Source organism: Rhineura floridana, chromosome 3, assembly GCF_030035675.1.
Source record: "Rhineura floridana isolate rRhiFlo1 chromosome 3, rRhiFlo1.hap2, whole genome shotgun sequence".
Lineage (NCBI taxonomy): Eukaryota > Metazoa > Chordata > Lepidosauria > Squamata > Rhineuridae > Rhineura > Rhineura floridana.
This window is the reverse complement of record NC_084482.1, coordinates 84577340-84593382: the sequence shown is the minus strand read 5'-3', so window position 1 is coordinate 84593382 and position 16043 is coordinate 84577340. Positions and strand designations below refer to the sequence as shown.

Sequence of the window (16043 nt, the reverse complement as noted above, 5' to 3'; positions counted from 1 at the left end):
ACTAAACAAACCTTCTTATAAGCCAGATATCATTTTCTCCCACTAGTTTTCACTTTGAAATCTACTTGAAATAAAACTATGATTCCACCTGTTCAGCATTCACTGACAGGGAATTTTATCCTCATCATTCATTCATTGTAATGCATTTATCAGTATTACCAGGAAGCTTGCCACTGGAGAGTTAAACGTGTCAGGCACAAAGTCATTTTTTTGTTCCTATGGCTCATACAGATGGAGGAAAAGACAGTTTAGCCTTCTTTTTGCTAAAACTGTGTTTCATACTTTCACTGCATACCTTCATATGCAATGTTATTTCTAATTCTTACTGTGTTAATCCTTGCTGTTCTCCTTCTTGCTCCCATTACATTACATTACAGTTCCCATTTTAAAGATTGGGAATTGAGGCTCTGAGATAGTGACATGCTCAAGGACACTGATAAGGATTTTTTTTTGGAGGAGCTTTAGGTTGTATCTGACTTCCTTGTCCAAGAGTATCAACTGAACAAAATTAGCTCTCAGCAATTTGTATTATATTTAATGAAATATGGAAATCTGACATCAGAATAGCAAAGAAAAGAGTGCTTTAGTGCGATCAAACATTTCAGTGGGACCAAGGTTTAACTGACTAGGCAAAAATGTATGCACATCTCAAGAGTCGTAACCTGAATTTATACCCTGGTATAAGAAAACTTTTCTAATTGTAACTGCAGTTTAACTGAAGAAGCATGCAGTATCTTAAGCAAGAGTGGGAGGGGGGGCAGGAGAACCTAAGAAAATGCACCTCAATTTCTTGCAAGGTCTCTTGCTCTGCAAATAGTGTTCAATATATTATGTTGGTTTGTTTTAATGCTCTATGGTTCTATATCTTGATTTAATTTTAATATTGCAAGCCAATATGAGGACCCTTTGGAAAACTGAAGGGTAGCATATAATTATTTTTAAATGAATTTTTAAAATGTCAGTCTCATGTGCCTTCAGGCTATACTCTGGGGCATACCTTTGCTATTGCACCACAATTGCTGGCTATTCTAGCCACAGAGACTATCACAGGTATACTAATAATAATACCTTATTATTCGCATTCTGATAGCCCCTGAAAAAGACAAAAGCTATCAAAGAATCTAGAGGAACATTCTCTCTTCCCCATTCTCTCTTCTAAGCACTCTTTTCCTTCCAAAGAGATACAATCTTCCAGAGGCCATTTGCTTTCCTCTCTCCAAAGGAAGAAATAAAAAGATCCTGCTCTCAGATTCTACAAGAAACTCTATTCATAAAAATTGGGAAAGAGGAGGAGAGCCAGGAGGTGGTGTACCCTGCAGTGGGGTGAGGGGCTTCAGATGAATGGACCACAGGTTGCCAACCACACCCTAGTGTTTTATTTACAATCCTTATACGATTACTGTAATATAGTCCTGCTTGCTGGCTTCCCTTAGGCATCTGGTTGACCACTGTAAGAGAATGCTGGACCAGATGGGCCACTGGTCTGATCCAGTGGGGCTCTTTCTAGGTTCTTACAATCCTACCAAACACACTATCTCAAATAAGGCTGCAAAATGTTCCTAACTCTACAACAATATCACCAGCGGTAATGTTTTTTTCCCTCCACAGTAAGCTGCCAAAATTAAGGATTAAACTGGTGTGCAGCTTTAAAAACATAATGCAATATAAACACATCACAACAACAGTAATAAAAGTCATCAGTATAGCATACAGTTATTCTGACCCAAGGACACATTAAATCCACATGAAAAGGAAATTCCTCTAAAAAACCAATTGACAGCACAAAACAAGAAGCCTGCCTGTAGACAAACAAATTCACCCTTATATTTATGTTCCAAATGTGTTCTCTGTTGAGTAGATTTGTCTTCACAAAAACCAGCTGTTTGTTTACACAATGTGTATAGTGCTTATTGAATTGTCAATAGCAATTTTTAAAAAGCTCACTTACCTTCGCTTAGCATCTTCATATTGGAGACGCAATATCACCTTCTCAGCCAATTGATTGTTACTGTTCGGAGTAAACTAAAGGAAGAAAAAGTAAAGTTAAAGTGCACTGACATTTCCCCCCTTTGTAAATAAGGCATGTTAACATGTGTCAGAGCCAAAGTTCAACACAAGTGTTCGAAGATTAAGAAATAACACAAATTTGAATATTTCCCCTCATCACTAACATCATATCTAAGAGAGACAGAAAAAAGTAAATCTATTCCATAAATTTCTATATAGGACTGGTGAAAACGTATCAGGTCAGTACAAAACATTCTTTAAGAGCTCAGATGGGATACAAAAATAATGGTGGCCTGCACAATGTTTTAGATTTTACATACATTTCCAGACACATCAGTTTGGGAACCAGCATCCAGATACTGCTTAGGTAATGAAAGACTGGAGTCTTCGGAGGATGTGCTGCTGGCCCACAAGTGTGAATGTGATCCTCTATCTGTCACAAAATTAGCTGTCAACCTGGCAAGGTTCTGGAACAAGAAAAATTCAAAGTCATTTCCTTATTGCTTCCTGCTTTGTAGCTTCTGGGCAGTGATGGCTCTTTAACCATAGTTACAGAGGTGGTCTGGGTTGTCACATAACACTAAGCCAGGGGTCGCCAATCCATTGGCTATGGGTGCCATGGCACCTGTGAAGGCCTTCAGTGGCACCCTCAAGCAGGTAGCCCAGCATCTGAGCTTTTTTTTAAAGTAAATCTTTAGCCCTCCTAGAAAGAACATTTTGGAGCAAAATGTGCAGGTACCCTTCTAAGCGATTTCTGTGTTGCTCCTGCCTGTTAGTGTTATTAACCAATGAATGAACTCAGAGCTATGATTGATAAGTGAGTTGTCTGGATACCAGGCAATAGGAATCCATGAGGTCTTAAAGACCTTTTAATGCACGTTTCCTGCTTCTGCCTTTTTTGTTTGTTTTGTTTAGGTAGTCCTTGGAATTTCCATAGTTTGCCCTTCCTTTTTCCCTAGCAAACAAGATGCATCTTTCCTGTGCTGGGTTTGCATTGAGATCAGGGAGCGCCTGGAAATTATTTTCTGCAAATACAATCATACAATAAGTGTTGATGAATATCAAAAAATTCCCTCCCTCCAAAAAGCAAATGTGAAAATTTTGCAAAGAGGCATGCCTCCTGATTAGCAGAAGCTGAAGAACAGGGACTCTACATGTGAGAAGGATTTTGGAATTGTTGTTGATCATAAGCTGAATATAAGCCCACAGTGTGATTTGGCTGCAAAAAAGGCAAATGCTATTTTAGGCTGCATTAACAGAAGGATAATTTCCAAATCATGTGAAGTACTAGTTCCCCTCTATTCAGCACTGGTTAGGCCTCATTTTGAGTACTGTGTCCGAACTGGACACAGAACTTTAAGAAGAATGCAGACAAACTGGAACAGGAGGGCAACAAGAATGATCAGGGGACTGGAAACAAAGCCCTGTGAAGAAAGACTGAAAGAACTGGGCATGCTTAGCTTTGAGAAGACTGAAGGGAGATATGATAGCATTGTTCGAGTACTTGAAACGTTGACACACAGAGAAGGGCCAGGATTTCTTCTTGATTTTCCCCTAGTGCAGGGCATGGAATAATGGGCTCAAGTTGCAGGAAGTCAGATTTCGATTGAACATCAGGAAAAACTTCCTAACTATTAGAACAGTACAACAATGGAACCAATCACATAGGGAGGTCGTGGGCTCCCCAACACGGGGGCTTGCAAAAGGTAGGTGGACAGCCACATGTCGGATATGCTTTAAGTTGGATTCCTGTATTCAGCAGGGGATTGGACTCAATGGCCTTATATAGACCCATTCCAACTCTACTATTCTATGATCCTATGTCTCATTAAGAATTCAATGTATAGTAACTTACAATAGTATACATGTCTACTCAGAAGTAAGTCTCATCATGTTTAATGAGATTTACTTCCAAGTAAGTGGGTACAGGATAGAGCCTAGACTTTGGTTTAGTGTTAGCACTGGGGAAAAACAGGGTTCTTGTGCCTTTAACAGCTGTAGAGCAAACAGAAATTCCATAGGCCAAGCCTTTTCTAGTATGGAAATACAATTATGGAAAAGTTTCACCATGACTCTTCTCTAATTTTGTGTTATGCCACACCCCATGTGAGCCATTTTGTGATTGGTGCTCCCAGCACTCTCTCAAAATTTAAAATGCGCCCTTTGGTCCAAAAAAGGTTGGCGACCCCTGCACTAAGCTATGGTTAACAATAACTAAGGCTTATAGACCAACTACAAATCTTGGTTAACAAGCGACCTTTTACTATAGTTAATAAACCACAGTTAAGCTCCTGGGCTGGATTCACACATAACGCTATAGTTTAATCAACCATGGTTTAACATTATGTGCAAACCAGGCCAATGTGAAAAGACATAGGCCCAGTTCGGAAATCGCATCAAACCATAATTAAAAACAAACTATGGTTTAATGTGAATACACAGCTGGAGCACAATGCTGAAAATTTCTCAGCGAGCTCCTCTGCTGCTAGTCTAGCTTGTTGTGACGTCTGAACCCAGGCTTGTGGTTTGTGTCTTTCCAACCAACTCCAGGAATTTGGATATCATGACAAGCTAGACTCTGGCTTGTTTCCTGGCAGGAACAGGAAGAAGTAAGAATTTTTAGCAGCATGTATCAGTGCCCTATGCGTTCACATTAAACCACAGCTTGTTTTTAACTATGGTTTGATGTGACTGGGCTTATGTCTTCTCACATTAATTGATAAGAGACTGATTTTTCAGGCTGTGTATTTGCCTCACAATGTTCCTCACTCTTAAAATTCTCCTTTACAAAGGTGGGGTAGGACAGAGACAGTTATTTTACTTTACAGAAAGTCTAGCACTAGGAGATTTTTAAACAATGAACATGTATTGATAATATTAAGTTGATGGGCCAGTTCAATACAAGCTTTTCTGTATCTGTAGTTATGGAAACTGAGAGTTGCTGCAATGGTAGTTGCCTAGCAAAGGAGCTCACCCAGTCAATTTCATACCATAATGAGATCTTGCTTTTCTTTCTCTCCACAAGTGATGGCCTTCTTGATAGCTTTCATTTCACTTAAGATGGCTTGTGCCTCATCAAGTTGATATCCACCTTGGGTATCGGACATTTTGATATCAATTCTTCAAGGTTATGTAAAAAATAGGAGAAACAATTATTCACTGAAATAATTTTTAGAGAATGCTAGTAAGTTCTAAGGACAAGGGACTTTGCTTTATTAAACAGGGATCAAATGAATGACTTTGTGGCTATTGGGGTAGTACCTTGTTCAATACGCCCACCAATGGGTTTTTTCTGTCTCCATCTTAAATGAAAAAATTGACTTTTAAGATTTTGGAAAGGGCAGGGACTGTCTCATTATTGATCTTTATGAACTGCTCTGGAAGCCTTTTAGCTGGAAAGTGGGTTAAAAATGCTTCAAACAAACAAATGTTCATTTTTAGAAGCAAGGAAGATGGGAGGTATCAAACTGAACCTTGTGGCACCTGTCCCTAAACATGATTAGTCAAAAGCATGTCCAGCTGAACCTGCTTCACATTGAACTTAGTACATATAGACTTAAATGCCACTGCAACAAATACAGAGTAAGCTTATTTAGAAATGTGCAAAAGGCAATCTATGTATAGGCTGTGCCTCTATTACAGTTATTGACCTGTTAATGCATGTACCATGAGGCAAAGTAGATGATTCCACCACACCTCACAGTTTCTTCCCTACACAAATACAAATCTGTATGTTGGGGAAATGTGGAATATCACTTAAACATCTAAGAAATTCTCTGTAAATTAAAATATGAAAGACCAGGTTTAAAGAAAAAGTGATTTCTTCCATTTGAGTCTTTCATGTATATTGCATATGCTTCTTAATTGTAGAAGGTTATCTAAAAATTTCTCTTACATTAAAAGGACAGAAAGATTCTTTTAGATATCTTCATGTCACCCTGAAGTAGCAGTAGCAATGATAATGATAATAATGATGATAATGATAATGATAATGATAATAATGATAATAATAATAATAATAATAAGATGATGACGATGACGACAACACAGTGGCCTTGTTCCCATGTTATTCTAAGGCAAACCATGGCTTAGCACAAAAAAGTGAGGAGATTTTGGCCACTTCACTTTTCCCAGTCATTCCGCTGCTGTGCTAGGTTAAGCTAAGTCATCATTTGGCTTAGTGTGTCATCTGAATCTCAGCTCATGGTTTAGCTCTCCTGGACAAGCCAAGAAGTACAAGCCATAAGACAAACCTTGGTTACATGGTTAGTCTGGAGACAGCTAAAACAACAAGCCCAGGTTCAGACAATATATCAAGCCAATCTATGGTTTAGCTAAGCATGGCATAGCAGCAAAATGACTGGGTTGAGTGAAGTAGCTGCAATCTCCTCTCTGGGAGATTGCATGCTTGTGCATTCATGCTAAGCCATAGCTTGGCTTAGCATTATGTGCAAATGAGGCCACTGAAAGCTGATATACTGAAATATGAATTCAGTCAACCCCACCTCAGCCCAGAACAGTTTAGCCAATTGTTTTACACTGTAATGAAATGCTTTTGTATTACGTTTATTGCACTAAAAGCAGCACGTGCAAATGATATGTGCTAAAGACTGTGATAAATGTGATAAAGACAGAATATGTGCATTATTTTGTATATTATGTTTGGTATTCAGGTTGACCAGGGCATAGCTATTTATAAATATTGAGACTGACCCAAAAGTTAAGCTCTGTTCCCTCTTTTCCAGGCTTTTTGCCTCAGCATCAGCTCAGACTATTTATACTGTACTCACATTTCACTTTTAACATGGATTCTTTAAGCTACAGTTACATCATCCAACTAGGTAGAAATTAACAATATATACTTCTGTAGAAAGTCAAGATCTACTTATCTTTAACTTACTTCTTCAGTGTTTGAAAACCAAGTTCCTTATATTGGAGTTCCTGTCTCATGTGAGCAACTTCTCTCTTCAGTTTATTTACCTGCAGAAATATGAAAGAGCAAAGTATTTTGTTACTTTAACCAAATTTTTCAACTACGATATTCAGAATTTTAAAACCTTTTCAAGACACTTGAACACTTCTTGACTTTCACTGAAAATCAGTTAAATTTAATACCTAGTGCCCAGATCAGTGCTGCAATCCTATCCTCATTTACCTGGATTAGTAAGCCTCACTGCTGCCAGTTTGTTTCCAGTCACAATTCAAAGTGCTGGTTTTGACCTTTAAAGCCCTATACGGCCCAGGTCCAGGCTATTTGTCAGACCATTTCTCCCTATACGAGCCTGCCCGGGCCCTGAGAACTTCAGGAGAGGCCCTTCTCTCAGTCCTAACACCTTCGCAAGTGCAATTGGTGGGGACGTGAGATAGGGCCTTCTCGGTGGCTGCTCCTAGGTTCTGGAACTCCCTTCCTAGGGAGGCACAAATGGCCCCCTCCTTGCCATCCTTCCGTCGGCAAGTAAAGACTTTTTTATTCCAACAGGCTTTTGGGATAGAAGGTGTTTAGGATTGGGCTTTACAAGGCTTGTTTAATTGTTTTATATTATTATTTGTATTATTTTAAATTGTTTTTAGATTTTTAAGTGCCTTTTACGGTTTTAAGGTTGTGTATAGTTTAATTGTATTTTAATTGTATGTTTTTCTATGTTTTTAACTACATGTAGTTCTATTTGTAAGCCACCCTGAGTTCCAGTTTGAAAAAAGGGCGGGTAAAAATAAAGTTTCAATTCAGTTCAATTCACTGAATTCAGTGGCACTTACTTCTGAGTAGACATGTGTAGGACAGCACTATGAGACAATATTAAAACTAGCCAGTCTTTGAATAAAGTTAAATGAAAAGATGTGCTTATGCATGTGCACAGTGACAGCTGATGCCCGTTGGGACTGGTGGGTAGAAAGCAGACAGCCTAATAGTAGAGCCAATGACAGGCAGAGCCAACACTCATTTGGCCTCTATCCTCCTGCCTGCCGAGTTTGACAATAGCAGCAATGAGACTAAGGAAGAGGAAGCTGGCAGCCAGGGCTACCCCCTGGACTGGATTGAAGTAAGGAGGCAGGCAGGTGGGGGCTGGCTGGAGCTGACTTGAGTGCCCCAATTGGACAAGCCACCACTGCACGTACCTTTCCAAACCTGTTCCTGTTTCTAACATAAAAATTAAAAAGCTTGTATCCAATGAAGTCACTGTGCTTGCGAAATTACTTGTACTTATGCAACAGATCTTCTGCGCCCTCTCCTCCCACCGGGTACCACCCAAACTGTTCTGGAGGGTTATGGAACCCTCCAGAAGAGTATTGGCAGAAGGCACACGGGGACTGGAGAGGGAGGGAAGTTCTGTTGTGAGAGTGGAAGTTGTTCCACAAGCACAAGAACTTCATTGGATACAACCCAACTTTTTAAAAAGGCAATAGGGGAAATGGAAGTGTCTGCACTATGGTGGAGAATTGTGCAAGCATATGCATGTAGAGCAAGAGTGGGAACATTTTTGGGTCTGGGCTGGCCCCACGCTGTGGGACAACATTGACAGGTGGGTGAGGCAACCCAGCTGTCACTCACATGTTATCATGACCCACATGTCAAAATCCCTTGGGCAGAGTTCCCAAGCTTGGGAACCACAGGGCAAGGAGCATTGCTAGCCATATGCTTGTCAAGACTCCCTGCACTGCTCCTTTCCACATGCAATGTCAGAGGTGGAAAGAAAAAGTGCAGGGAGAGTGCCTTGCAAAGGATCAATCAGGAGTCCACTTTAAGCTCCCAATTGTTACTTTGAAATCTCTCCCTTACCTTACCTGTCCCACACCTGATATCATGTATGACAGGTGTAGGGCAGGTGGGCTTCCTAGTCCCTGATGCAGGGGTTTAACATGTGTATATATGTGTGTGTGAGAATAGAATTGACTAGAATTTGAAGTTTATAGTACAAACTTGAAGTTAAAATTGCTAACTGAGTAACTGAAAATACACTCTTTTAAAATGCCCAGTTTGTAAAGCATATTATACCCTGGTCTTGTTCACATGTCATGTTAACCCAAACCATGGCTTAGCTCAGTGCAGCAAAGCACCAGTACAGTCAGCAAAGAGTGAAGCAGCTACAATCTCCTCTTCCAGGTGCTTGTGCATTCACCCTATGGCATGGTTTTGCTTAGTGTGACATAAGAGCCAGGCAATTGCCTGGCGCATTTATAGTGAGTTATCAACCAAAGCAGAATTCACAACAAGAATGGTAACATATACAAAGAGGAGTTCTGCAGATTCTGTGATGTGATCTTCTGCACTGACAATTGATAAAATTAAGGCAAAGGAAAAAAAGAAACACAAAGTATCTACCATGTGAATTTGTGCAATTTTTAATTTACATCACCTCAAAGTAACTGAAATTTATACCTTACCGTGTGTGTGTGTGTTTGTTTCTTGGGTTGAATCCAGATGAAGTTGGTCATGACTAACTTGTCCCACTGATTATAGTGGGAGTAAACCAATACTAACTTAGCCTGGATCCAGCCCAATACTTATACTAAAGCTATGCATACATCTCTATTTTATTTAAGATATGGATGCATATGTCTCTATTTTATTTAAGATATGGATACATTACTACTTTAATTATATTATTATTATTAAACCAGCAAGACAATATCTATGGAAAGGTCTCTGAATCAAGAAGATAGTATTGAATGATTCTATTGGAAAAATGGACAGGATATAAATGTAATAAATAATTAAATAATAAATAAAAATTCCACCAGCTGTAAGTTCATTGCCCTGTAGCTTGTTCACTGTTGCTTTCGTCATTTATGTTTTTCCCTAATAGCTGGCGCTGTTACCTGGTAACAACTAGCTGCTGGCCACTACCAATAAGATATGACATTTTAAATAAATCCATAGAAAATAATTTAATAAAAATACTGAGATGCAATCATTTAGATTTTTATTATAAAGGGCCTTATGGGCAGCTGTTGTTCCTTGTTTTGATTCTGGTTGGTTAACATTAAGCCAGAGTTTCTCAGTTTAGATGTAACAGGGAACCAGAGCTTGGAAGTAACTAGTTACAAGTAATTTATTACTTTTTTTAGTAATGAGTGGGTAACTTCATTACATTTTGCTGGTAATAGAACGGGTAGTAACTTCATTACTTTTGAGGAGTGATTGTAATGTTTCCAGCTTTACTTTTGTGCATTACTGGGGGGGGAGCAGGGGACGTCTTCTGCTCCTCTGATTTGTGAATAAAAATCATGTGCTTCAAATTGGACTTCTGTGCAGCGTTGTTCTTCCTTCATGCTCTGTGGGTGCTTAGGAGGCAATGAGGGAGGAGGTGGAGAGCGAGGTGGAGAGCAAGATGGCGTTGACAAAACAACAATTGACAGGAGTGGAAGGAGAAAAGAGCTGGAGGCAATATATATATACAAAACATATGTGTGTTGGGGTATCATCATTGCTGGGGGTGGGGTGGGGGATGTGAGATTCTGTTATGCCATTCTGTTAATCTTATGGATAAAAAAAATATTCTACTACCCTCTGTGTGTGTGTGCTTATTTTTAATGTTGTTTTAGGCTACTTAGATGTGCAGCAGCCAAGGCCACAACCTTGTAGGCAGTTTGTTTTTAAAAAGTAACTAAAATGTAATTGTAGCAATTACTTTTGAGTAAAAGTAAAGTAATCAGTTACTCTCAGAGCAATGGTAACTGTAACAGTAATTACTACTTTTGGGGGGCCATGTAACTGTAACTGTAATTTATTACTTTTTAAAAGTAATCTTCCAAGCTCTGCAGGGAACTATGAATTAATGTAAGCTAGGATCTGTATGTTGACACCAGCACACAAAGGTAAGGGAACAAAGCACACTAAAACACAGCTTCCATATATTATGGTTTATGAAGTTGTGGATGGATGTGAATTATGGTAACTATGATCATGGTAACAGCATCTACTGTACTGTGGGTGACAATAATAAATAGCTAAATCAGCTTCTAAAACATTTCTTTCCATCAATATATTTTACCCTTAAAAACTTTAGGTGTCTCTGTAACTCCTCTGAGATTATTATATTACAAGAAATTAAAAGCTCCATTTTCCCCCCTTACCCTAGATTTTGTGGTAGCAATTTCTGCTTTAAGAATTTCTGGATCATATTTTGAACTAGATGAGGAACTGGAGACCACTACAATAAAAGGAAACAAATAAACAAACAGAAGAAAGATTAAAAGCACACCAAGGAAAGTATGGGGCAGTATACGTACAAAGCACAAGATTTACCTTATAAGCATTTGAGCTGGCTATAAATACATTTTTGGTTGGCTGTCTAGCAGTTTTAAAATAAATAAGGGTTGGAGGAATAAAATAGAAAGTAGGGGAAAGGGAGAAAATCTATAGTGATTTCAAGACAAAGCTCATCTTAAAATGGTACATCTTGCTCTTTCACACCTTGCTTTCCTTTTAAAAACTGTTTTCTGTGGTATTTCTGTTCAGTATCTAAAAAAACCTGCTATTGACAAAAGTCACTGTGACAGATTCTAATAATAAACCTTATTTGCAAACATTGATGCCATATAGTGTTTATTTGGAACAGTGTGAGCACACACATGTATTAGGTGCAGTAGTTCATGGGTTGTGTAAGAAAAATATTGCACAGTAGACTCTTCTGAAGTTTTCCTGCACTCTCAAAAAAGGCAAGTCACTTTTAAAAACAGAGTAGCAGTTCAAATCTTGGCAGTGGGACCTGCTGCAGGGAAAACTCAGAAAGAAACTTCAGGTGTTTATGCAGTTCTCTTGCTTATGGATAACCAGTTTCTGTGGATCGTGGCCTGTATCTACAGAGCTGTTTTGAATGTTAAGCTCTGAAGACAAGGCAGAAAATTCCAAAATATAGCTCAGTTATGCAAGCAAAAGCTAAAGGCACTTACAATGATCATGTAATGTTTTTAGCATGCAGCTTAAAGAAGATGGGTTTGTTTTCAGCAGACTGATCTTATGCTGTAAGGGGCAGCAGGTTATAAAACAGGATCAAATGCTGAATGCCATGACAGGCTAGCAGTATCTGTTTGCATTGTTCTGGAGGAAATCCCTTAAATGGCATAGGAATGCCGTGCATGAGGTGTTGTGGAGGAGGGAATTGGCCTCCACGTAGCACTGTTGCTGTACCTTATTGTTTTAACACTGTGCTAGCAAAATAAAGGTAGCAAAGGGAGGTTGTGGGGGCTGAAGCAAGCTAAGCGAAGGAGCAAAGAGAAGGAACACATTGTAGTACAATGAGAACAAAGATGAAAAACAAAAATCTACCAACTCACAACTAGTCTGAGACCCCAGCTTGTGCTCCCAGACATCATGAAGTTGTTGGTATTCCTGCTGGGCCAGTTCAAGTCTTTGTTGCTTGACTTGGTAGATCTCTTTCTGAGCTGTCAGTGCTTCTTGTGCCAGTATAAGGTAGTCCTTCAGCATGTGTTCTTGCTCCCGCCGCCATTGTATTCGAGGATCCTCTATCTGGGTAGTTTCTTTAAAACAAGTGTGCATCATTACTTTAAAAAGGTACAGATAAAACTAAAACAAATAACCACAGACACATCTAGCCTAGAATAAAAGTTTCCACCATTTCTGATTTTTGACACTACCAACACATCTGCTAAGGACATGCAACTGTTTTGATGGCCAACATTTATTTATATAGCATATACCTTTCTTTAAAGCAGAGGCCTGTTTATCTCTTTAGAAGCTTGTTTATTTCAGTCAGGAGACTGGGACAGTTAGCCTAAATTAAGCACTTCATTTCAGATTTGTTTCAGTTAACACAAGATTGTTACTCCCATGGAGACTGGTAACAATATTGGACACACCAATGGGGAAACCAGATGGCCAAGACAGATAGAGAGCACTGTATATAACACATCTTGCATTTGATTAATTTACTGTTTGCTTCTTTCTCTTATTATCCCCTATGCAATTTCTTTTCAAGCTTTTGCAGATATTCGGGGTCATTTATTCCCTTACTTAAATATAAAGCATGCTAGTTAATCCAAAATCCCAACAACATTCTAGGATTTACTAAAATGACACAAAGCAAGCTTGGATTTACCTCCAATACAAATACATTATATACCAACTGTTTTTAGGCCTGCTCATGGTTTTACTTGGCACAGAACAGACAATGCCAGGGAAACAAGAACAGCCTTTATATAATACACAGCCAAGACCACGATAAGTAATTGGATTGCCTTGTAACGTTTGTTATTCTCCATTTGAGATCACAGAAGCTCCTGGGTTTCATGTAAGCAAAGTTCCCAGTGTTACCAATGTATGACAGACTACAAAGAATTTGAATATGTGTTTTATTCTTGTTTCCAAGTGTTGAGAAAAAGCAATCTTCTGTTTCACTCAGTTCTGCACTAGGTTTTGTTTGGAAATCAGGAACAGGAGTTTGAGTTCTTCATCCAGCTTTAAATGCTTCAGGCTGTCTGAACTAATCATGCTTTAGTGAGGATGCCTAGTTACCACATAATGAATAATTAATATGAAGGGGATACCAAAGGAATCTAATCCGCATAATTTAGGAGTTCCTTTAAATATTTAGTAAAAACTGTTGTAGCAAGGCAACCATTAAACAGATCCAAGCAAACCAGAATATATATATATATTTTTAGGGCTGAATGATCTTTGATCCAGAAAGTCACCTGCTACAGACCCAAGCCAAAGGATTTAATTTTACCAGTATCTCAATGCTGCTGGTATGATGGTTACAAGCAGGCACAACTCATTTCAACTAGTATACTGTGGACACCCAACAAGTTAATGCTATTAAACACAGAGATTCAGTACTGTGCATAACACTAATATGCCCTTATTCCAACTTTACACTCTGAAACTTGAGCTTATAATTATTAATGTAGTCCTTTTCAAGGATATCTTACTTTACCCTTCCAGATATTCTCAACCTTATCTGATAAAGAACAAGTATTAATACTTCTGGCTATCTGTATCTCCTGCTTATCTCACATTTCTAGCATTGAAAGGTTTTGCTATGGATAGCTTTGGGTGCCGGGAAAGAGATAACACTGGAGAGAAAAGCAGAAGTTATTCTCTGGCTGCCTCTTCACAATCTCTGAATGAGGAACCAAGGAGTTCTTACAGCCAGCTCAGCATAGTTTCAATCAAGCAAGTGCAAGAGAACGGAGTGACAAACGTTATGACTTTTCCAAAGAGGAAACATTTGGCAGGCCAATGAAGAGGTACCATTGATGACAGATGACAAGAATAGAATGCAAATGCTACAATCTGTTCCTTTCTTATAATGTTTACCAATCAATTCATTAAATCTAATACTCCAATACATCCGTTATAGTGTTCCTTAAGGTTCAAGCAACAAACAAATGATCATTTACAGAAAGTGCTCAAGCATTGGCTTTGATTCAGCCCAGCTGCTACAGAAAGATGGCCCACTGGGACAGTCACAAGTTACAATACAAGTCTTTAATCCAAATTGCCAAATATGTGTTGGATTTAAGTGAGTTGAGATTATTCTGAGTCTGAACAACAAGTCCAGTTCCTTGTGTCAGAGGCCAAGAGATAGTAATTTTGACTTCTTCCCATGCCATCAAAAGGAAGCCCTGGGAAAAATACTTAGTAAGAATGTTCATTAATAATGAAGTCAGGGTGCAATTGTTCTAGGTTTTTACTTCAGTTTAATTATCTTTACTTTAGAGAGTAACAGTCTAAACCACAAAGTTCTGCCAGGAAACTCTATTAAAATGAGTGGGATTTGTGCAACCAAAGCATTTTTAAACAGCAGGCTTCCCACTTTCAATATGCTTGTATCTGTTAATCTAACTAAATTTAAAACTGTTCAGGCTATTTTGAGTAGTTAGTCTCTAATATTTCAATGTATCACTAATAAAATTTCAATTTATCACTTCTGTAACATAACACAGAAGTAGATCTTAGCAGCAATACACATTAAGGATACATTTGGGGTGTGACAGCATTAACCTCTCCTTTCCATTGAAATCTGATTGTAGTTTTCTAACTAGTTAAATTATTTGTAACAGATTTATATCTAATATCAGTAGCTAACAGCAGCATTTTCAGAGTGATTTTGACTGTAATCGTATAACCATTTAACTGAGTAAAACTCTCCTAACTCAATGGGACTTGCTCTTGAGTATACATGTAAAGGACTGAGCTTTGACCTCTCTAAAGTGCTTCATATATCACAAATACACATACAACTGCGGGTGAACAAAAATGGTTTGTTTAAGGCCACCTTTTCATAGCTATGACAAGATTTGAACTAGGGATTTACTTTCATAGCTCAGACTCTAAGCCACTCTGCTCCACCAAGTATCTGACTATCAAGGCGACAGTATTATCATTTACACTACTCAACAGCGACAAGGCATCTGTTGAGGTGCATTCCTGAGATACAACACTTTTTCAACTCCTAATGAGATTCAATATGAGTTTTCATGTTGGCCCATTTACCGTATATTCCGGCGTATAAGACGACTGGGCGTATAAGACGGCCCCCAACTTTTCCAGTTAAAATACAGAGTTTGGGATATACTCGCCGTATAAGACTACCCCTGCTTATGACATGCAGGTACTTAGCAGGAAAACTGTCACTTATAAACATAAGGCTGTTTGTCATCAAACATGTAAACATAAAACAGTGCAAGTGGATTAAACTTTTCCTAATTCACTCTAAAGCTGAAAGGAAGGAAATTCCCTAACGGCTCTCAGGGAGACCGCGGCTGCGGCTCCTTTCGTTTTTTCCCCCAGTAAATTGCCTACGGCTTTCAGGGAGGCTGCGGCTGCGGCTCCTTTTTTATTTTATTTATTTATTTGTTTCATTTATAGACCGCCCATAGCGAGTGGCTCTCTGGGCAGTGTAAAAAAAAGGTAAAATACAAAATATCAACAATAAAATCAGACAACAAACAATAAACACAAGCAGCAACAAAAGAAAAAAGAAAAATATAAAATTATAACATAAACGCTTAAAGTGCCTGGGAGCATAGCCAGGACTTAACCTGGTGCCGAAAAGATAGAAGCGTAGGCA

The 16043-nt window shown here is 38.7% G+C and overlaps 1 protein-coding gene across 1 annotated transcript in view; it reads right to left on the bottom strand.

Annotated features, from left to right (window-relative positions):
• Nucleotides 1-16043, bottom strand: part of WWC1 (WW and C2 domain containing 1) — a 135312-nt gene that overhangs the window by 34910 nt on the left and 84359 nt on the right. The window contains exons 3-8 of the mRNA XM_061616803.1: nucleotides 12286-12489; nucleotides 11083-11159; nucleotides 6908-6987; nucleotides 4998-5127; nucleotides 2328-2474; nucleotides 1949-2022 (exon numbers count right to left, since the gene is read on the bottom strand). Of these exons, the coding sequence (XP_061472787.1) occupies nucleotides 1949-2022; nucleotides 2328-2474; nucleotides 4998-5127; nucleotides 6908-6987; nucleotides 11083-11159; nucleotides 12286-12489 (712 nt within the window). The remainder of the gene's footprint in view (nucleotides 1-1948; nucleotides 2023-2327; nucleotides 2475-4997; nucleotides 5128-6907; nucleotides 6988-11082; nucleotides 11160-12285; nucleotides 12490-16043) is intronic.